At 53.9% G+C, this 20,969-nt stretch overlaps 6 protein-coding genes across 6 annotated transcripts; 4 read left to right on the top strand and 2 right to left on the bottom strand.

Moving 5' to 3' along the window:
• Window positions 1-35: 35 nt before the first annotated feature.
• Window positions 36-719, bottom strand: GMORB2_1774 (Dcp1-like decapping family; the record flags this gene model as incomplete). Its single annotated transcript, XM_035463755.1, has 1 exon — window positions 36-719. The coding sequence occupies one exon, from the start codon at window positions 717-719 to the stop codon at window positions 36-38; it is 684 nt and encodes a 227-aa protein (XP_035320586.1).
• A 532-nt stretch (window positions 720-1,251) lies between these two features.
• Window positions 1,252-4,185, top strand: GMORB2_1773 (inositol polyphosphate 5-phosphatase INPP5B/F; the record flags this gene model as incomplete). Its single annotated transcript, XM_035463754.1, has 1 exon — window positions 1,252-4,185. One exon carries the CDS (start codon window positions 1,252-1,254, stop codon window positions 4,183-4,185), a length of 2,934 nt encoding a protein of 977 aa, XP_035320585.1.
• A 1,080-nt stretch (window positions 4,186-5,265) lies between these two features.
• GMORB2_1772 (uncharacterized protein) lies at window positions 5,266-6,719 on the top strand (the record flags this gene model as incomplete). The annotated part of the gene is made up of 2 exons (XM_035463753.1): window positions 5,266-5,725; window positions 5,803-6,719. The coding sequence occupies 2 exons, from the start codon at window positions 5,266-5,268 to the stop codon at window positions 6,717-6,719; spliced, it is 1,377 nt and encodes a 458-aa protein (XP_035320584.1).
• A 1,226-nt stretch (window positions 6,720-7,945) lies between these two features.
• Window positions 7,946-9,754, top strand: GMORB2_1771 (Lipase (class 3); the record flags this gene model as incomplete). The annotated part of the gene is made up of 1 exon (XM_035463752.1): window positions 7,946-9,754. One exon carries the CDS (start codon window positions 7,946-7,948, stop codon window positions 9,752-9,754), a length of 1,809 nt encoding a protein of 602 aa, XP_035320583.1.
• Window positions 9,755-12,418: 2,664 nt separating this feature from the next.
• GMORB2_1770 (uncharacterized protein) lies at window positions 12,419-16,201 on the top strand (the record flags this gene model as incomplete). The annotated part of the gene is made up of 3 exons (XM_035463751.1): window positions 12,419-13,775; window positions 14,238-15,201; window positions 15,280-16,201. The coding sequence occupies 3 exons, from the start codon at window positions 12,419-12,421 to the stop codon at window positions 16,199-16,201; spliced, it is 3,243 nt and encodes a 1,080-aa protein (XP_035320582.1).
• Window positions 16,202-16,971: 770 nt separating this feature from the next.
• On the bottom strand, window positions 16,972-19,239 carry GMORB2_1769 (C6 zinc finger protein; the record flags this gene model as incomplete). Its single annotated transcript, XM_035463750.1, has 1 exon — window positions 16,972-19,239. One exon carries the CDS (start codon window positions 19,237-19,239, stop codon window positions 16,972-16,974), a length of 2,268 nt encoding a protein of 755 aa, XP_035320581.1.
• Between the last annotated feature and the right edge of the window lie 1,730 nt (window positions 19,240-20,969).

Below are 20,969 nucleotides of genomic sequence, written 5' to 3'. Positions count from 1 at the left end.
GTTATTCGTACGCACTGATATTCTGCCTTGCTTCATCAGTGGCCTGCGTTGGCACTAGCCTGGCTCCTGAAAAGATCGTCGAGGCTGATGACGCCGCCTCCGATGGCCTGCATAGCCGGACCATACTCCCCCGATGGTACTTGTGGCTGCCCGAAGGACCGGACCATTTTCCAAGTTTCCGTTATCGTGGAATTAATCTCCTGCCGGGTACTGGCCTTGTCGTTGTGAACCCACAGGCCGACGACCTTTCCAGGCAGACCCGGGACGTCGGCGTCGACGCGCATGATAAAGAGTTCGCCCATGGTCTCGGTGTGGTCGACAGTGTTGAGTTCGATCATGACATTCCCTAGCCCTCTCCGGTTGAGAACGAAGACGCAGCCGCGGGGATGTCGCTGCGGGTCCTCTAGTAACGGGTTCTGCAGGCAGACAAACATGGTGCCCTCGACACCCGACTTGTCCCAGCGCTGGCCCGTCGCGTCAAACGTATAGAGGACAGCGTTGGCGGCGACTTTGAGGATAGTAGCTACCGACGGAATGTAGCGCTGTAGGACCGACAGGTTCAGCTCTGTATTCGTACGTGTGGGTGGCGGCGGCGCATAGTCGTGTGTTGACTGCATGGCTGCGGCGTCGGATTCGTAGTCGGATACGGCTGGGATGCGGTTCGACGGTTGGCGAGTGTGCCGCGACTTACGCGATACGTTCTTGTTTCCGCTACTCATATTTTAAGACTATTTATTGATTTCTTTGGAGAATTTTGGAAGCGAGATTGAGGAAAACAGTATGCTGGGTGCGACGGTATGTATGTTTAATGTTGTTGGGTAGTGGACAATGGCATAGGTTGGAGCAATTTAGTCCACCCTAGCTAGCATGAGAGAGCGGATCATTCATCGTCGTTTATCGATAAGCCACGGCATGACAGATGACGTTCATGCGCTCAACTGGATATTTAGCTCGCGGGGCTCGGTCACAATCTCTCCTTTATTAACTAAATCAATGCTGGTATTATTGAAGCTTCATCCCCTACTCGAGAGATTTTAACCAAGGTCACCTCCCGAGCTGGTTATGCATTCTGCCATCACACAACTCCTCTCCTATTGCTCTAAGCCCTCGTCCATTCCTACCAGCATGGTATAGCATCCCAAGACTGGCACAAGCAACAGCGACAGTAGCGACGATAGCTACTGGTACTTGGGCCGCCGCCTCCGTGGCAACTCCCGTTTGCCGCGTAAAACCATTTCAAACTTCTGCACCATGGCGACGGCAACAGCAGACCAGGAACCATTATCTGACCCTTCGGCCGAATCCTCCGAGCCCGCCGAGGTCCTTGCGGCCACCCCCTACTCGCTAACACGGGCCGTCCACGCACGCCGCCCCGAATATGTCGGTCGACACAGGACACGAGTGAAGATTGGTACCTGGAACGTCGCCGCATGCCCTGGGACGGATAAGGACTTGGCACGGTGGTTTGTCGAGGGTCAGGGCGTTGAGGACGAGTCAGAGACACTCAACCACCCCCCTAGGCCAGACGCGAGCTCCCAGCAAGAGACTGGTGACATGAATGGAATCGGCCTCTACGTTCTTGGCCTGCAGGAGATTGTTGATCTCAACTTGACAAAGGAGTACATGACTCGAGCCGTCTACGCAGACAACAGTGCCACAGTGAAGTGGCAAGCCGCTCTGGAAGCCGCCATGCCGACCGGCTACGAGCTTGTCGTTGCCGAGCAAATGTTTGGGCTCCTGCTTCTCGTTTACGCCAGCGCGGATATCGCTCCTACAATCAGTAGTGTCAGCACTAAACAGGTTGGTACCGGTGTGGGAGGCTGGTTTGCCAACAAGGGTGCCGTGTCGACAAGGCTCGTTCTGGGGGAAACGACAAGTCTGGTCCTGGTCAACTGCCACCTGACTAGTGGAGCAACAGCTGCCAATCTTGATCGTCGTTGCTTCGATGCCAAGCAGATTATGTCGAGGACAGAGTTCGACCCCATTGTGCAAGCTGGCGTCGAAGAGGACTTCGGCCGGGCCATTGACGACGCCGATTTTGCATTCTGGTTTGGCGACCTCAACTTCCGGCTCGACGGACTTCCTGGAGACGATATTCGTCGACTGCTGATGCTCCATGCGCGCGGTGAATACGGGCCGGGAGACTCGAATCTGTCACATCCTGAAGGAGACGTAGCTATTGTCATGCAGGACGCAAGCGAGAGTGGAGACGATACCACCACGACAGGATCATCCTTACACTCAAAAAAACCCAGTGTCGACTCCGTGTCACTTCCAGATCCCGACGACTTTCCCGAGGACCCAAGTCAGGACCCGACCTCTCTCCAGGCGACACTCGACTCCCTAATACCTCACGACCAGCTGAAGCGCGTCGTCAAGGATCGCAAGGTTTTTCACGATGGGTGGAAAGAAGGAGCCATTACTTTTCTACCAACTTACAAATATGACGTGGGGACTGTCGGGTTGTTTGACTCGAGCGAGAAACAGCGGGCTCCAAGCTGGTGTGACCGTGTTCTGTACCGGACACGCAAGGACAAGGATGAATACGAGAAAAAAGCCCGGGAAGAGGAAGAGACCAAGAGAAAAGACGACGAAATGCGGTCTCGTGGACTCGAAGAAGACGATGATGTTCTCTTCACGTACGATCCGGAAGCGGATAGCGTTTTCCAACAGTCAAAATCAACATCCGATTTCGAGTACACCGAGTACGACGAGTACGACGAGAACGAGGATCCAGAGTCTGAAGATCTCACGGTGCATGGTAGCTCGCTCGATCGCATCAGTGTCGACCTCTACAGATCGCATCAGAACATCACATCGTCAGATCACAAACCCGTTGTGTCCATGTTCACACTCGATTATGACGCCGTGATTCCTGAGCTCAAGTCTAGGGTGTACGCCGAGGTCGCGCGGGAGTTAGATCGCGTTGAGAATGAAGGCAGGCCTGGAGTCACGGTCATTACCGACGATGGCAAGAACTCTGATGAAACCGCCATTGATTTCGGCGATATTCAATTCCTCGAGAAAAAAAATCGAAACCTCACAATTGCCAATACGGGGGGCGTCCCGGCAAAGCTTGCCTTTATAGCCAAACCCAGCCGAGTCGACAGCGATGACGACGATGCCAGCGGCCGCGAATGGCTGTCAGTAGTGTTCTCATCACCTGAGCACTCGGATGGTGAGGGGAATGTCCTGTCGAAAGTAGTAACACTAGAGCCCGGCGAGACGGTATCGGCAAGGGTCACGGCTCGCGTTTCCTCGATCCCACTAGTGCGTGCTTTGAACGACAAAACGGCCAACATTGACGATGTCCTTGTTCTCAGGGTGGAGGATGGCCGTGACTACTTCATCCCAGTGCGCGGCACATGGCAGCCATCATGTTTTGGGCGGTCAATGGACGAGTTGATCCGCATCCCCGATGGCGGTATCCGCAAATTCCTCACCGAAAAAGGAATCGAGGGCTCCATCCCTTACGACATGGACCAAAAGATGTCAGCTCCCCAGGAGCTGTTTAAGATCACAACGGCCATGGAAGACATGGTTGAGCGGAGTATTGCCGACGAGACCATGCTGGGGGATATTGTGATCCCCCAGGCGACGGGATGGCCACTGGATGCCTCCACATGGACGCTCTCACAGGAGGAGCAGGAGGCGCACAGTGCAGCTGTAGCTGTAGCGCTTGACACGGCGAAGCCCCTCCTAGGGTCACTGCCACTTGAGCTGCCAGCACTGCGTAAGCTTGAGATTCTCTCATCTGTACTTGTCCTCTTCCTTTCATCTCTTACGGACGGCATCATCCCCCGCACCCTGTGGTTCAAGCTCAACAACTCTCTACCGCAGAACCTGACAGCTGTGAACGACGGAAGGTTACTGGTACTTGACGTGCTATCAGAAAGCCCGAGCCACAACATCAGTCTCGTCTTCCTCACTACGGCCCTGGCTCGCATCGCCGCCGAACTCACACCCACGATGCCTGTCCCCCAGAAGAGGCTGAGCTTCCGAAGAGGTAACGCCACACAATTGGCAGAGCAGGATGCAGCTCAGAGGCGTAGGGCAAAGGAGCGTCGTTTTGCAGAGCTGGTGGCGCCGGCGGTCTGCCGCTCTGGCGCAGGCGAGAGAGACAAAGCTTCGCGCGAGAAGGAAAGGGCTGTGCTTGAAGTGTGCCTGAGGCTGGACGATGGCTAGAGCCCATGTTTCATCAGTAAAAGAGGCCGGTTGACGAGATCAGTCATCACGTATCCTTGGACAAGCTTCAGTATCATATATCAAGATAAACAGCAGAAAAGCGATCCAACCCGGCTCATACCGGAGTCCAAGGGGGGGAAATATGCGGCTTCTCATAGCTACTAGTTACTAGTTGTCTATTGCAATACATTTCTCTTATTTAGACCATGGATCCCATGAGGATGATAACACATCACGGTCTCCTATTTGTCAGTCATGTTCATAGGGCTGCTCCTCCCTGTGCCTGATGTGGAAGCTCTTGCTAGCTCTAATAGATTTACTTTATCACTCGATGAAGTATCGCATCTTTGTGCATTTGTAGAGAGCGTTTGGGGGAGGGCTGTTGAGCAAGTGAGCAGGTGAGCAGGAAGCCCGCTTGCTGTCCTCCCACCCGTTTCCCTTACCCCTTCTCTCTCCTTCTCACTCGTTTATCCGGCCCTGGTGTAGGAATCTCGACCATCCTTTTCGCCAAGCATCCTCTCCTCTTACATCCTCCTTTACCCCGAGCCCTAGAAGTCTTATGAAATACTGCTTTATCCATATATTTATTTACCTTGTTTAATAAGTCCAAAGGACAAAAGGCATCAGAGACCCAGAGACGATTCAACATGAGATCATGGCTGACAATGCCGAGCGATAATGGGCTATCGAAAGACGATGGGTCAAGCAGGACTCCCAGGGGTCAGGCCCCAAACAACAACCACGACTCGCACAGCGATCTAGATGATGAGCTGGAGGCCTACCAGAGGTTTACAGGAAAAGTTACACGAACGACGAAGCTTCCTCATCAGTTTCGTAATATTTTACGAAACCAGATCCAAGGGAGATTGAATTTCCTGGAGAGTTTTTGGACACGTGCATTCATATTCTTTAAAGAGTGCTATGCTCACAATTCTCGATCCTCAGAGGTAGACATCTCGTCCAGCCTTAGCCAGCAGCAAAATACCTTGCCAGAGAGCGACGCTGATAGTACTACGACATTTAATGTTCGACTATCACGCGGACGTGGACACAGAAGGGGGGGGGGGGGGTACGCCAAAAATGCCAATGGGGCGTATTCAAGAAGAGGACGAGAAGCACGGTTGTAAGTGCAACGAAGGGGATGAGCATTGCAGGTGCGCGAACGAGCCAGAGCGAAGCCTTCTTCGAAACACCGAGAAGCAATCTGGAAGTCACGAAAATGATGATGGTCAACCCGACGATGCGGAAGTCAGGAACGGTGGATATGACGAAGTTGTTCTATTGGAAGAATACGAATGGGATGAGGGCAACGGTGAGCTTGCATACCAGCAGTCACGCTCAGTCTGTCAAAACACCGAGGCTTGGATAGATGGTAACGAAAGTTACCATTCCACAGGGATGTATACCCCACCGCTACCTCTTCCATCGTCCCAGCAAGTTCTTGAACCTCCTGAAGAGATGCCGCGAAACACACCGGACCCGTCACCAGCGGCCCCTAACGGAATCAGGTCCCAGCTGGACATATCGATCTCGCACAAGAGTTTGGTCTTTGTGTCTAACATGGTTCAGTACTTGGACCTGGCCGATTCTATCAACGGGAGATCATAAATTACCCAGGATTCTTGGTTCCCGAGAAGCCGCCAGGCCTAGAGCGCAGCGAATCCTCAAGCGACTATATGGATACCGAGGATGTGAGTATGGGAGAGCAAGAAGACCTCAGGCGGGAGAGCGGTGGAAGGGTCATGGACCTGTATCGCAAGGCGGAGAAAAGAATCAAAGACCGCAACGGAAGAAAGAAGGAGGATCAGGATCAGTACCTGCACTCTACAGACAACGACAACATCGTCGGTGCTAAGAGTAAGCTACGAACTAAGCTCATCTGCAGGATACTGGACAACGTCCGGAAAGATGGCTTGAACGCAAAGTTAGTCACCAGCAGCCACCTCTTGGAGATCCGGAAGCACCTATTTGCGGCGAGTCACTGCCTGCAGCACATGGAGGAAACATTATCTTCGATTCGGGCCACGCAGAAGAAGAACCCGCTCCGCAGACTGATGCCTCTGCGGGGTAATGATATCCGATTGATACTCAAGAACGTTGGCGAGGGAAGCCCTCTCAAGCAATCAAGATTGGTGGACGATAGCTCGTCTCTGAATAGTACCGAATCGGACACCTCGGAGATGGCTCAGGAGCGTCATATGGAACGAGAACCCAGAAGGTGGGATCCCGACCTCGAGCTAGAGAACGAAGAATCTAAATCACACTGCGCAGGCAAAGCAGTTGACCATGGTTGTCCTTATATGGGAGAGGAGAAATGTGGAGAGCCGACTCGGGCTCCTCAACAGACCAACGATGAAGACTGTACCCTCCAAGAGAGCTGCGCTTTTCGAGAAAGCTGGGACCTCCAAGAGGCCAACTCTCAAGATTACATATACCCAGGTAAAACAGTTAGTCGCGGCGGCCTCGTACAGGGGGAGGAGCGCGGTGAGAGTTCGAGTCATCCTTCTCAATGGACTGAGGAGGATGACGCATGACTGCCTGAATGGTTAAACAGATGGCCGCAATGATATCAATGATGGGCTACGCAGCGATGTGAAAAACTCGTATGGAGCTGGAGAAGGACAATATGAGCACATGGAATGTTAGAAGAAATGAAGAGCGGCTTATTGAGAGGTTGGTGGGGATGGATATCAGCATCTTAGATTGGGGAGGATTATTATATTTGGCTTCCAGTTTTGTATATGGCATAAAAGCGTTTGGCTTACCTTGTAATTTGGCTTGGGAGCGTCTGACTTGCTTTATATCGAGATTAGAAGCTTTTGGCTTCATGTCGCTATTTGCTTCTTCAACAAACGATTTCGCCACTCACTTTATCCTTTCAACTGTATTGGAATGAACGACGAGACCATGGTCTAAAAAGCTCCGAGGACTCCTCTACGATGGTTACATGTACGAGTATACAAGTAGCGTGTGCGGGTCCGCATGCCGGTTTACCGGGGCGGCCCGAGAAAAAGGTGAGGTTTGACTCAAAAGGTTAGCGTGAGCTGACATATGTAGGCCTCAATGCAATGTCCAATGAATGCATTCGCAAACGCTTTACGAGAAACTCGCGAAGATGCACGTGCTTCCTGTTTGTCCAATTCTCCAGACGTAAGGCGGACGGCACGCACGCGACATGCGCTTTCATTGAGGGGTCACCACATGTTGTCCATGTACGCACTCCAATTGGACTGTCTTGGATGGATGGGCGGCTAAAAATGATGGATTATTGGACTGAAGTGCCCTTGACAATTGACCAGGAAAAGCTGCCGATTCTAGGGGGTCCTTTGGAAAAAATAGTCACGACTCGTCGTACCGTGTGTATGGAGTATTACGAGTAAAGAGATATACACAACCCCTCAATTGTTCTCGTATCTGTACCTTATCATGGTAAATATCCATCCGTTCAGCAGATGGGACGAACATCAACTCCATTCCATCTTTTCTCTCTCTCTCTCTCTCCCTCTTTTTCTTTATTTTCCTCTTTGCGTCATCCCTCCTCACCGGCTGTCCTTGTATTGTACGGGGGCGTGAGTGTTAGTCTGTTCGTGCTCTACCTCAGTTTTTCAATTCTGTTTCCGAAGTGGTTATGACCTTCTCTGTACCATCCGTTCCTGCGCTCAGCCTCGGCGTGGCAACATATTTCCAGCCGGAATGAAGAAGACATAGTATTTCTCTCTTTTTCCCACCCCCCAACTGCTTAAAAACGCACATCGGAACCATGGGATTCTTCACCAGGAGTAACAAGGCCAAGGAGCCCACAAAGAAACTCAAGTCGGCGTCGCTCACTGAGCCCCCCAACGTCTTTGTTCCCGTCTCACAACCCGTCTACAGTCAGCAGGTCAATGCGTCAACTCCACAGCTGAGCGGCGGTCGTGGGAAGCATGTGAACAAGAAGAAGAAGAAGAAGAAGAAGGAGCAAAAGCAGCAACCACCAGTACAAGCGCAGCTGCAACTACACCAACCGCCCCCGCAACAGCAACAGCAACAGCAGCAACAAAATCAGGGCCATCATATGTGCGGCCCCGTCGTCGTCAATCAACATTATTACCTTGGTGGCCAACCCCCACAGAACCACTCCTCACAACCCTTGCCACTGCTGCCGCCACGACACCCCTACGCCGCCACCGTTGGTTTCTCATCGTCAGTGGGAAACCTCGCGCAGAATCTTAAGGTCGTGCCTAGTTGCGCCGATGGCCTGACAGCCTGGTATGACTATAGCGCTGATCTCGTGACATCGACGGTAAACGCCTGCGATGACATCTCTCGCCGCCTCAACAGGGTTCTCACTCTGATTGACGGAGAGCACCTGGCTGGCGACGAGGTGGACCTTTTTACGTGTCGGACCCAGGTCCCCGAGAGCTCGTCCTCTGATAGTCGCAGGACGGATGGAAAGAAGTCGTCCAAAGATCGTGATAGATCTAAGAACAGGAACAAGGACAAGGCGCTGTCTGCCAGCCACGATGTCTTTGACAAGGTGAATGCGTATGCCAATTCACGGCTGCCCAAGGACCTTCCGCCGTTTGCCGTGCAGACGGCCACTTGGCAGCTGCTCTGCCTGGCAGCGAGATACTCGCTGAGCGTCTACGACCGACCGTCGGGTGCGGAGCGGGAGACGCACGTGTCGTCGGACTGGCTGACGGGAACAAAGGCTATGTGCATCAAGTCGGTGCCCATGGACGACATGGAGACGATTGTGTTTGCCGTCCGCGGCACGGCCAGCTTCATGGACTGGGCCGTCAATCTAAGGGTCGAGCCGAAACCCCCCACTGGCTTCCTCGACGACCCGGGAAACCTGTGCCACGCGGGGTTTCTCAGTGTGGCTCGCCACATGATCCGGCCGGTGGCGTTGCGGCTACGCCAGCTCTTGCGCGAGGACCCCTCGCGTTCCCGCTGCAGCCTTCTGATCACTGGCCATTCGGCCGGCGGTGCTGTGGCCTCGCTGCTTTACTCGCATATGCTGGCGCAGGCGGCCGAGTCGCAGAGCGAGCTGAGCCTGTTGACCGGTCGTTTCAAGAGGGTCCACTGCGTCACGTTCGGTACACCACCCGTCAGCGTCATGCCCCTGGCTGGGCCGGAATGCCCACAGCTACGGACCAACAGTCTCTTCCTGAGCTTTGTCAACGAGGGCGACCCCGTCACCCGCGCCGACAAGGGCTACGTCAAGAGTCTCCTGGAGCTTCTGGGCTCTCCGTCGCCGGATGCAAAGCACAGCAGCAAGACGCGCCGGAAGAAGAGCAGCAACCCTGTTCCTTCTGCTGCCAAACCTGTCTGGCCGGTCCCGCCATGCACCCTGAGCAACGCGGGCACGATCGTTGTCATGCGGGGACACCACCACCATCGTCGACCGTCCGGTCATCGCATGGCTACCTTGAACCATCGCCTGGAGCAGGGCGTCGCGGCTCATGTGTGTCGGGAGGACCAGCTGCGTGGCGTCATCTGGAGTGAGCCCATGGCCCACCTCATGCAGCTCTATGCCGGGAGGATTGAGAGCCTTGCTGTGCAGGCTGTCACGGGCAAGTATGATTGACTTGAGAGCGCACACTCTCAGGGCTGGGTCGCCTTCCTTCGACTTCAGCTGAAATAGGCTGGTCCGAGCATGTGTAACGCTGAGCGTTTCTTTTCTTTTGTCACGATACTACGAGTTCCATGCGAATGTTTTCAGTTGAGAACCGAGATACCAAAGTTTTTATATATTGACGATTGCTTCTTCCCTCTATCGATACCTTTCTAAACCACCGCTTGGCGATGCATGCTGTGGGAAATAGTGTCTCGTCGAGGACCTCGGGGGTTGGGTTAGGGTGTAGGAGTAATCTAACATCTGTATGTACGGAGTACAGGGGAGGTATGATATGACAGGTGACGAGATCCAGCACGATCTTTGTCTTAACGCCCTCATGATATCATCACGCAGTAATACGTCTCAGCCGGTGGCGTGAACAATGCAGGCAATACGAGTACTACGTGCGAGCAAAGAAAGCAGTAATGATCTGTTGATTGCAGGTTTTAATGACTAACAGTATTGTTTTGTGGACGGAAATACAAAGAGAATAATACCAATGACGAAGACTTCGGGCTAGCTCAAGAATCTTACCCGACCCCTTTCCTCACCCGTCTGGCTGGTTCGCCCCTTGTTGGTGATCCGTCCGCCCTTCCCTTCTTTCCATTTGACATTTGGCCGCCGCCCGCATTATGTGAACCCACCCCGATGTACCCTTGGGCTGTCCTGTCTGATCGGAGTGTGCAAGAGCTGAGAACACTCAATAGGGCTCACAATATCCAAAGGCTGCGATGAGGCTGCAACTAGGGCAAGGGCCAGCAGCCAGCAGCCAGGGGGTCATGGGAGGATATACTTGTATATTATCAGCGCAACTTTTTTCTCACTCTTGAAGATGATGATCGACATGTCATCTTAATTTCTTCCCATCTCCCAGTCCTCTCGTCTCCTACAAGTACTACTCGTATTATTACTTGTACTACCGTCCTGTCTGTAAGGAGGGTGTGGATTAGAGGGGGACCTGCATATAATACAAGCGCCTAAAGAGATAACAGTAGACTTAATAATATCCCTCCCCACAGCTTGGTTTGAACAAGACAACGTGCCTTAGTGCCGGTGTTGGCAATTAGCCAGGAACCAACGGGATTCCTACTGGTTGAATCTCTTCTCATTAACATATGTACTAATATGGAGCTGTTATTTAACTTGTTTGGACCCTCCACCAGGGGTTTGGGCCAATCTCTGTCGTCGGCTGTGTTAATGAAACACTGTTTCCCTCTTCTGTCTTTCTGTTCCTGTGCGCTCACTTTGCACGGTCCTTTTCGATATAGTATTAGATCTCAACATGTGGAGAAGATGTCGATGAGACAATGCCTCTGGCCTGGGCCGTTAGGTGAAAATAAGAGACATGACAAGAGCAAGGACCGACGTTCGGGCGATGAACTTGTCGATGCAAATCGCGACCCCTGCCTGGACCTCATCAACAACAACAACGTCCTGCCATGTCTGAAGGACGTGTCCCGTCTCTGTCACATTCTAGCGCGACACCGCCGTGGACCTCGATTCGTCGAGGCCGTTATTGCCTCTAAGTGGGACGGGGATTTAATATCAGCACACAAACCCTGTCGATACCGACGAGTTAACACCCAAGGTCGCCGAGCGGGCTCCTAGGACAATCACTCAGTTATGTTAATCTTTTTCTTGTTATTAATACCTCCAGGCTCTCAATCTCACCTTAGCGGCTTAGCAAAGCTCGTCGGTACTAAGCGGGGTCCACACACACACACACATACACACACAGACACCCGGCTCCTGTTTGTTGGGGTTGGTTGACAGTTCGGGCTCGTGTTCATCTCCTCTCTTCTGGTCCGTCATCGTGCTTCGTCCGGCGTCTCGCGTCCCGTGCAGTTTTCTCGAATCCCGGTCAACCTGCGTATGCGTACTTCGTACATTGACACACATGAGCCATTCAGGAAAGGCCTTTTCCCATCTCCACCCTTGTTGCATGTAATACCCACGGGCCACGCCCTCTGTTCGTTCCCCATCCTTCTATACATGTACATCACTCATTTTCTTCCTCTCTCTCTCTTCTCACACCCGCGTGCGTGTTTGGTGATTCGCCCCTCACCCCACACTATTTCCACCTTCTTCTTCCATTCTTTTATTGAAGCAACAAAGCCATCTTTTTCATCCATTGGCGGTGTAGATTTCGATCGACCTTGACATCGGTGTCCCTGGCGTTGACGCCTTCCTTGCTTTCTGTTCCGTCAACCACAACTAGTCGTTCCTTCGCACTGCACGGCCATTGCAGCTGCCCGTTTCTTTTATGACACCAAACAGCCACAGCTGTACCCATCCTTCGTTTTCCCCGTCCACGGCCGAACCTCAGCGTTTTAATTGCCAACGCTTTGGCCATTCGATCCAGGATACTCTTCTGCCATTCACCTTTCGCCTAGAACGCCACATTCTACCAGCGCATTGAACCCACGAATTGCGCGTTGATCTTGTAAGTGAGCTCCGAAACGCGCGCGCGAGACTCTTCCGCGACACGTTGAAAGTGAGCGTTGTAGCTGACAGATTCTCAGGGCGACCTATAACAGGAAGAAGAAGAGAGACAGTATCACAAAGACGAACATGCGGATATCTAGTTTCTTATCCTAACACAAGTCGCCGCCGACAACGGCCACGCCTTCGATCATGACGACAGCCACACCCGACCAAGCTCGGCTACGGGCCAAGTCTTTCGACGCCTTGAGCACGGCAAGCCGTCCACAGGCCCCCAAATTCATATTTGACGCCCCTAGACCAAGTAGCTCAAGACGAATAGCTATGCCGCGTGCCACGTCGATATCCGAAATACAGAATACCGCTGCCCGTCTGACTGCCGCACGCGGCCGCCTAGATGGCGGTGAACCGAACAACGCGGAGGACGGCTTAGATAATGTCGCCCGCGAGCAGACTGACAAAGAGGCTATACGAGAACTTGGACAGTTCCTCCGCACTACTGGCCCTCGCCCTTCTCGGACTGAGGATCCTCATGACGATCGTTGCTTTAGCAGGTCTCCGGAAGGTACCAACCGCCGCTGGTCTATTCGCTCTCTGAGGAGAGGCGACAAGCGTCGGCCAATAGCCACTACTCCATCCAATGACGCCGCCGTACTCAGGACAACGATAGGTGGACACTCCTACAGAGCTATCGCAGTCCCTTACGCTCCCTTTGACGGCCACCGTCGAACGTCGTCACTCCAATACCGCATGTCGGCCTTCCAAACACCGCACATGCCTCCTGCCCACAACCGTGCCCCTTCGGTTGATGGAAGGCATTCATCCGGCGATATCCGGATCCCCCCTCGGGGAGCCAGCAACCGTGCCCCTTCGGTTGATGGAAGGCATTCATCCGGCGATATCCGGATTCCCCCTCGGGGAGCCAGCAACCGTTCTCCTTCGGTTGATGGAAGGCATTCATCCGGCGATATCCAGATTCCCCCTCGGGGAGCCAGCACTCGTTCGCGAAGCCGTTCGCAACTGTCAGCTAAATCATCCAAGGCTGGAGACATTGCCGCCGTCATTTCACGGTCTTCATCGCGTGCCGAAAAAAATTCCTACAAGGTGTCAGTCAGTGTGTCCACGGCTGAACCCGGTGTTCGGTCTTTCATGCGCCTCATGGATCAGTGGCTCGATGACCAGAATCAATCTCCGTCCACAGAGCAGGACGTCCAGAAAGCTCCGACAGGACCACAGCGGCCACTCATCCACAGGGCGAAGCCCTCGGCCGCTACCCTTGCTCCTGTGTCAGAGCCAGGCGACGAGGACCAGCAGAGCAATGAGGCGCTGTTTGTTACCTCCATCATCCCTGACTCTGAGCCAGAGCCTCCAGCATTGTCTCCATCAACAACAGCCAAGGGAACCCCCGAGGTTGGCTACGGGCTCCCCTTCACACCACCCCTTCGATCCAACGAGCCCAGGTTCAAGGACGTCTCTGTTCACCACGATGAAGACGGACAGGACTCTGCAGGATTACTCTCGAGGACGCCTGATTTGGGGAGTCAAAAAGGTGACATGCCCTCGCCTCGGAGTGACTCGCCAACTCTCAACCAGCCGAGAAAACCGCCCAATATTCAGGTTGATAACTCCCTACGCTTGCCTCTAAGCAAGGTGCAGCCCGACTCGCCTGGGTTTCCTGCCATGCTGGCCACCATGTCATTCCCTTCCCCCCCCGAGAGTGTCCGCTCTCACTCGCCCACCAGCAGCGTACACATGTCTACACCTCCTCTGCCGAGCATCCCACATCATGCAACGGTACCGTCTCTGCCGTCAGACCTTAATGAACGCGTAATGAAGCAGCTGCCGCCGATACCGAGGCCGACTCTGCCAAGGCGGCACGAGTCTGAGGGTGGCATGCTTAATAAATTTTTATCCCAGAATCCCGTTGCTGGAAAAATAAATGTGTCGCATTTTGGGGCCCCTACTGTCTCATCCGCGACCCGAAAATTTGCACATTTTCGGAAAGCTTCAGAGTCGACAGCGGGCACCCGAACGCCGGGGCCGGGGGACGTGGCAGAGCCTAGTGGAAATAACCTCAGGCAGCAAGGTAGGCGAGAAAGGGCCGGTCTCGACGAAAGCCAATCTCCCCGACACTCCATGACCAGCACGCTCGCGTCGTCACAGCAATCGGTATCGATGAGTGAAAATCAGAGCCAGTCGCTCATGAGTGACACGTCAACGGCTACGGAAACCTTCACAAAGGAGATCACTGGGCGGGGCGATTTCACTACGGAGGACACGTCGGTGGCTGGTGACAAATTTTCCGACTCGAAGAGAGCCTCGCTCAGATCCACGGGATCGGCAAGCACTGGCGGTAGCGGTACCACAGCAAGCCTTGCCGAACGGCGGATGGCGCGTCGGGTACGGGTGCGCGAGAAGTTGCAACGGGACCTCGATGCGACCAAGAACGCCAACCTCAGGATCCAACGTCCTGGACCCACAGTCCCAGCTGCCGACTCACCGGTCCTTGGATGGTTCCCCTCCATGGGGCCTGAGGGAGCGTCAAACCCGCCTGGGAAGTCGCCTCTAGCTGGTACCCCAACGGGTCCGGGAGAAGAGCGGAGAGGCGGGCTTATGCCAAAGCCATTGGAGGAAGAGCCATCGTCAGACCTACCTCCTTGCTGTAACTCCTCGGCTCAGGAGGTCACAGCCCAGATCCCCGAGACGGTCCAGGAAGTGACATCCCCCGCGTCACCGTCGACGCCTAAGCCAACCAAGCGCCTGACGCTGTCGCCTATTATAGTGCAGGAGACGAAGCCTGAGGCCATTCCGACTCCATCCCTAGCCATGTCGCCCATAATGGTGGTGGCCAGCATAGAACCGCCTCAGTCTCCGTCATTGCCACTGTCGTCCTCAAGCCTACGCCCCCTGTCGCTACTAGCTATCGGGACAGCCCCCAATGTCCCACCGCGCTCCACGCTCCGGGCCGACACCAAGTCCAGCAACCGCCATCGGCCTCTACCCATCAGGGTGAGCAAGAACCCGCTGGAGCTGACGGTCAACACAAGTCATAGCATCAGCCTGAAGCGATACAGCACGCCAGCCGTGCCGAGCCCCCTCATGTCGCCCGAGGCGGCGACCCCACGTATGAGCATGCACCTGTCTAGGACCATCAAGTCCAACTCAGCCCCGCCTTCGTCGACGAACAACTCGTCCGGCAGTGCTGAGCATCGTCGCAAGTTCTCCCAGAGCCAGCTCGACCAGGAGACGTACTGGCTGAGCCAGCATCGACGTGAGACGGCCGAGGAGTGGCGCACCGATGCCCTCCGGGAACGTTCAAGGCGCGAGGGCAACAGCCGCCTCAGCTGCTATAGTAGCCAAAGTCAGACTACCCGTGGCGCTGGAGACGATGAATCCGACACGTCGGAAGCGGCTGACAAGTATCGCAGCAGCAGCCTGCGTGCCCTCAATGCCAATGCCAGTCACATGGTCGCCATGGACCAGGAGGTCGGGCTCAACCATGCTGAGCGTCGTCTGCTGCGCATCCTGCTTCCACTGCTCGAGAGCATGGACGCCACGCTCAAGGACATGAGGAAGGACAGTAGCGACGGTGGTCTGTCGTCGAAGCTCGTCGAGTCTGCCAAAGCGATCGTGGAAGCTGGGGAGGAGTCTGCTGACGACGACAGTCCCACGGCGCAGGTTGATAGAGCTTCTGAACTGTCTTTGGCCCTCGAGTCTGCCAGGGCACTTGCCGAGCACACCACGGCGCTGACCCACGCGGAAGCCAACATTGCTTCGTTAACCATGGATTCTGCCGAGGAAGTCACCACCATCAAGGAGAAACGCAGTAACGCTACGGCGCTCGGCACCGAGTCTTACACCCTTGAGTCTGCCAAGGCACTTGCCGACACCATGGCGGCGGAGCTTTCCAGGTCGGAAGAAACCACGGAGTCAACAAACCACGAGGAACTCGCCGCTGACGCTATGGCTCAGTAAGCCAAGATGTCGAAGTAACCCTTTTTTCTTTTCCTTTTTTCTTTTTCTCTCTCTTTTAATATCTTTGACATGGCTATTTCTTTTTACATTACATTCTGGACATGTCTTTCATTTCTCAAAATATTTTCTTTTAACTTTGATGATGTTGTACATGCAATACATAGATGCCATGGAAGCAATTCGGGGGATACGAAGGGGGGATATTCAAGCGAGCGACGTATTCTTATCTTTATAACTAATATTTGTCTTTCTCACTTTTGTCAAATTACCTCCATTCTCAAGTGTTTTCGGCTAAATTAATCGCATTAGCATTTCTCTCAAGTTCAAATCATCTGCGTTATATGCATCACTAGGTTGGGAGCGCAAACACGAAATCGACTAGGTTATGTGCCATTCCTATATGAAAACTGTCGTCTAAAAACAAGGAAAATCTTCGTTGAACCAGTACGTCCACACCCCAATGATTTTCGGATTGAATGCCATATTTAAGACGTATCTTGTGCAAAGAAATAGCTTTTCCCCCTGTCATTTAGTATTAAGGGGAAATATTTGAGTAGAAAGGATTTGAGTATATATATAAGGGATATAAAATAATAGAACGAGAGGAAAATGAATCCGAGTAAATATTCTGTGTTCTTTTGTTCTCCCGAAATGCCAGAATGGAAGATATGAATACACGCTAGGGAAGAACAATTGTCTGGAAAGAAGGTATAAGAGAAGACAGGAAAAAAGGCAAGTCGGTAAAACTTTGTTTTCGTGTTCTTGTTTTGTTACTGTAATGCGCTGAAATCAATCTCCCCAGTCATAGGCATGTTGACTATTGGTCGTGACGCCTCCGGTGGCCTCTGTAGACTTTGAAAATCGTTCACTGCGCGCATCTGCTGAGGGGTAGGTGACGATTGTAACTGGAATGTTGTTTGACGTTGCTGTAGTGGCGGTGGTATTTGTGACTGCTGCTGCTGCTGCTGCTGTGTTCGCATGATGGGGTGTGATGCTGGCACGGTGGCGGCGTTGATGGACATGGCGTTCATGTGCTGCGGTGGTTGTTGCGGGGTCTGTTGCGGTGGAGGCGGTTGACTCATGTTATTTGAAGGGTCATGGCTCATCCGTGGTGCAGTGGTAGGTGGTTGCTGCTGCTGCTGCTGCTGCTGGGTTTGGGTAGGTGGAGGTTGGACGTGACCCAAGGGCGGCGTTGATTGATGATGGTGGTGGGTGGCGTGGGCCATCGGGCTCATGACGATGTCGGGCATTGTGAATCCGCCCATTCCTGCGGGGTAGTCCATACCCGGAGACATGATGCCAGGGGAACCAAAAGAGCTGTTGATGTCCGAGGCTGACGGCGGCGGCTGCGGGTGCGCGGCCTGATGCGTCGTGGGAACTGTCGAGGTCGAATGGTTCGAACTGGTCGTCTGCGACTCGGGTGTGGAGCCATTCATATCCATGGCGGCGGTGTACTCGGCATCGTACTCCTCAACGGGGAACTTGCGGTCGTAGTCGGTCGTGTCCATGGCCATCTGCATCTGAGGCGGGGGCTGAGCCATGCCCGCGGTACCGAAGCCGTCAAAGATGTCAATGTTGGCCATCTTGGGATTATCTGGGGCGTTCTGAAGCATCGGGTTGACGAGGCTGGGGAGCAGCTCGGCAGTCTTGCTCATGAGGGCGGGCAGGAAGCGGTGGTCGCCGTTGCGCGACATAGCCACCATATTGAGGAGCTCGTTCATGTGGCTACGGGGGCCAGGTCTGTAGGAGACGGGAGAGTCGGGCTGCATAGATAAGAACTCTATCATGAGGTGGGTGACTTCCATGAGTCTCTCGATCAGGCCAGAGTTAAGAAGCTCGAGACCGTGTCCCTGAAACTGCGAGGCCATGGCCATGAGCAGGTCGCGGGGCATGTTGCTGCCGGAGTATTGAAAGGACATGGCGTCATCGTTGACAGATCCATTCGTGAGCTGCCAGACGGTGCTCTTGAGCCACTGCTGGTTGGTGTGGTAGTCGGAAAAGCTCGAGTCCTGGCATATGTAGGACTGGGCCATCTCGTTGAGCTGTTTTCGGAGGCTGGCAATGTGGGACGGGGCCAGACTGCTACGGGCCTTGTTCCATGTGGCGACCAGAGACTCGTCAAAGGGCTTGAATAGGCTGACGAGGAGGACGAAGGGGTTGAGCTGGTGGGCCAGGGGGTCCGAGGGGTCGTCCCTAGCGGTAGGCAGGTTGATTGTGGGCTGGAGAGTCAGGGGACGATTGCGCTGGAGAGCGTAGGCCCTCTCGGTGGCGTAGAGAAGCCAGAAGAGGCGGCGACGGCGAGTGGCTTCAGCAGATTCCATTTGGAGGTAGTGCTCCTCCTTGTGCATGCCAGCCAGGTGGACCATGGTTGTGGCCTCGCGGAGGTGGTACCAAGCGCGGTCGTGCATCTCCTGGGCGTAGTGGCAGCCGAAGAGGAAGAAGCTAGTTGCGACTGTGTTGTGTGTGATGGCGTCGAGGTACTCGTACCCCTTGCGAACACGAACGGCCTCCTCGACAAGGAGCTGGCTGGAGATGATATTGGCGCCGGGCATCATGTTGAGGCTGTACAGGTCGCCCGAGGGCATCACCATGCCAGGCTGTAGAATGACGAAGGCGCACAGCGACGTGATGAGACAGTAAAAGTCACGGTTATGGTCCATGTAGAGAAGTTGCTGCTCGATCTGCATACGGTCGAGAATGGGCAGTTGGGCATACATGTTCTCGAAGTAGAAGTTGAGACATTCCTTGATGATGTCGCCGGTCAGCAGTCCAGGAGTGGGAGTGAGTGTCGTAGGCGGCGGGCACGAAACATCCTGTAGTCGGCTCTGAACTTTGGCCAGGAGGCTCGTCTGGCGCTGCGTCTCCCTCAGCTCGCTGATGACCTTGGCTCGCGAGCCCTTGGGACCCTTTTTCTGAGGGACGGCGTTGTAGGTGCACGACAGGCTGGCCTGGTTGCAGTTGCGGCAAGGGTTGATTCCGTCACACTTGACCTTGCGACGATGGCAGGCATCGCAAGCCCTCTTGACGGCTTGGGTCATGGCGGCGGACAGTGTCGGTCGCTGAGAGCGGCCGGTTGTTGTCGTGGTCGGGGAGGGAGTGATGACAGGTATTCCAGAAGACAGATGGTGTTTCGCCTTTGTCGTATTACTCAGGGCGAGTTACTGTCGAGATGTCAATGGCAAAATGCGAAAGGCTGCCAGTCATACGAGCCTCACAGATGGCGAGACCTCGGTGGCGAGGTTGCGGCGGAGGGGGGGAAGATCTGACAGTGAGACAGGTACGGGACGCAAAGGGGAAGGAAGTGAGGGTTATTGAAGAGAACAACCTCCCATCCCAAAGAAAGTCGAAACGCTGTCAGGGAAGGGGGGGAGGGGGCCAGGGGCGTTAGATTGCGGGGATGGCAAGTTGACGTCGCGGCCACGTTGGTACAGGTGTGTGTATGTTGTATGTGTATATAGATAGGTAATGGTAGTAGTGGATGGATGTGAGAGGAGAGTGTGTGGGAGCGTTGAGGCTTGCAGGTGTTATTCGGCCCTTTCGATCGGGATATGGAGGATAAGGAAAAACCTGGGGTTGACTCGGTACAGTAAATGCGTACGAGTCCGGCAACCCGTCGTGTTTCTAACTCTGTTGGTCCGAAAAGAGGACGAGATCACCTCTGATATCGTTCCTATGTCATGTGGCTTCGAGATGATGGGAAAAGGTAAGAAATGAAAAGGGTATAAGCCAGGCAAAAGTCTGCACAGAAGAACACGCACACGTACAGCAAGTACGCACTCAACCAGCCTGGGCCATAAGGAGAGCAGAAGAGAGAGGGAACCAAAGACACATGGAAACGGAGGGGGGCGAACAGCGGATCCAACCCACCAGACAGGTTTAGTTTCTTCTACCAGGAGACGGAGAGACGGAGCCAGAAGGCAAGACAGAAGAAAAAAAAAAAGAGGGGGTGGAGGTGTGTGCCAGGGGGTAATTGGGGGGGAAGTTGGGAACAAGGGGGACAGGGGGGGTCTGAACCACGGGGGAAGAGAAAGAAAGTGTGTATGGAAGGGGAAAAGCCCCATATCAGGCATCGTGGTTGGATGAAGGATGAATGATGGTGGGCTAGATTGTGGGTTAGGTTGTGGGTTTGAAGCCTTGGAGACGTGGGATGATGTTTTGAGACGTGGTGTGGTGGTGGTTCGTTTTGTGGGTTGACACTGTGCTGAAGGGCTCTGGAGGTCACGAGACTTGGGTCTTTTTTTAGTGCCTGTGTACTCTGTAGATCTCCACATGTACCTTTCCTGTGTGACTGTGGTGCGTCGGGTACAAGTTACGGTCATGGACGAGGCCTGCACAACTACATGTACAAGTATAGGTGTAATACCCGCCGTCGCAATATTAGCACCGGGAAAACCCCCTGTAGAAGCCCTGTTAACCCTGTAGTAGCCCTATAGAGGGCCTGTAGCAACGACAGCCCTCCCACAGTGCTCACCGTGCGTATTCCGTCAATCCTGCATCGTCGTCTTGGCCCATGCCTAATTCAGTGCAAAGTCCGTTCCACATGTACCAACTTCTGCGTTGATTTCCATTGTATTAAATAAAATATTTTTTTCTCCATGTTCTTAATAACCGCTCTGGCAAAACTTGCGTGCCTTGACTCTCCTCACCCATACCCGTACAGGAAGCTCGGTCGCCCCATCGTAAGTACGAGTATGGTCGGGTTACCACTGATAGCAGTATTAACTCGTTGCTGCCAGCATTGCTGGACTGTAATGATTCTGCATAGCTC

Source organism: Geosmithia morbida (genome assembly GCF_012550715.1).
Source record: "Geosmithia morbida isolate 1262 chromosome Unknown scaffold_10, whole genome shotgun sequence".
NCBI lineage: Eukaryota > Fungi > Ascomycota > Sordariomycetes > Hypocreales > Bionectriaceae > Geosmithia > Geosmithia morbida.
The sequence above is the reverse complement of the archived record's forward strand: the minus strand, read 5'-3'. Positions and strand labels throughout refer to the sequence as shown.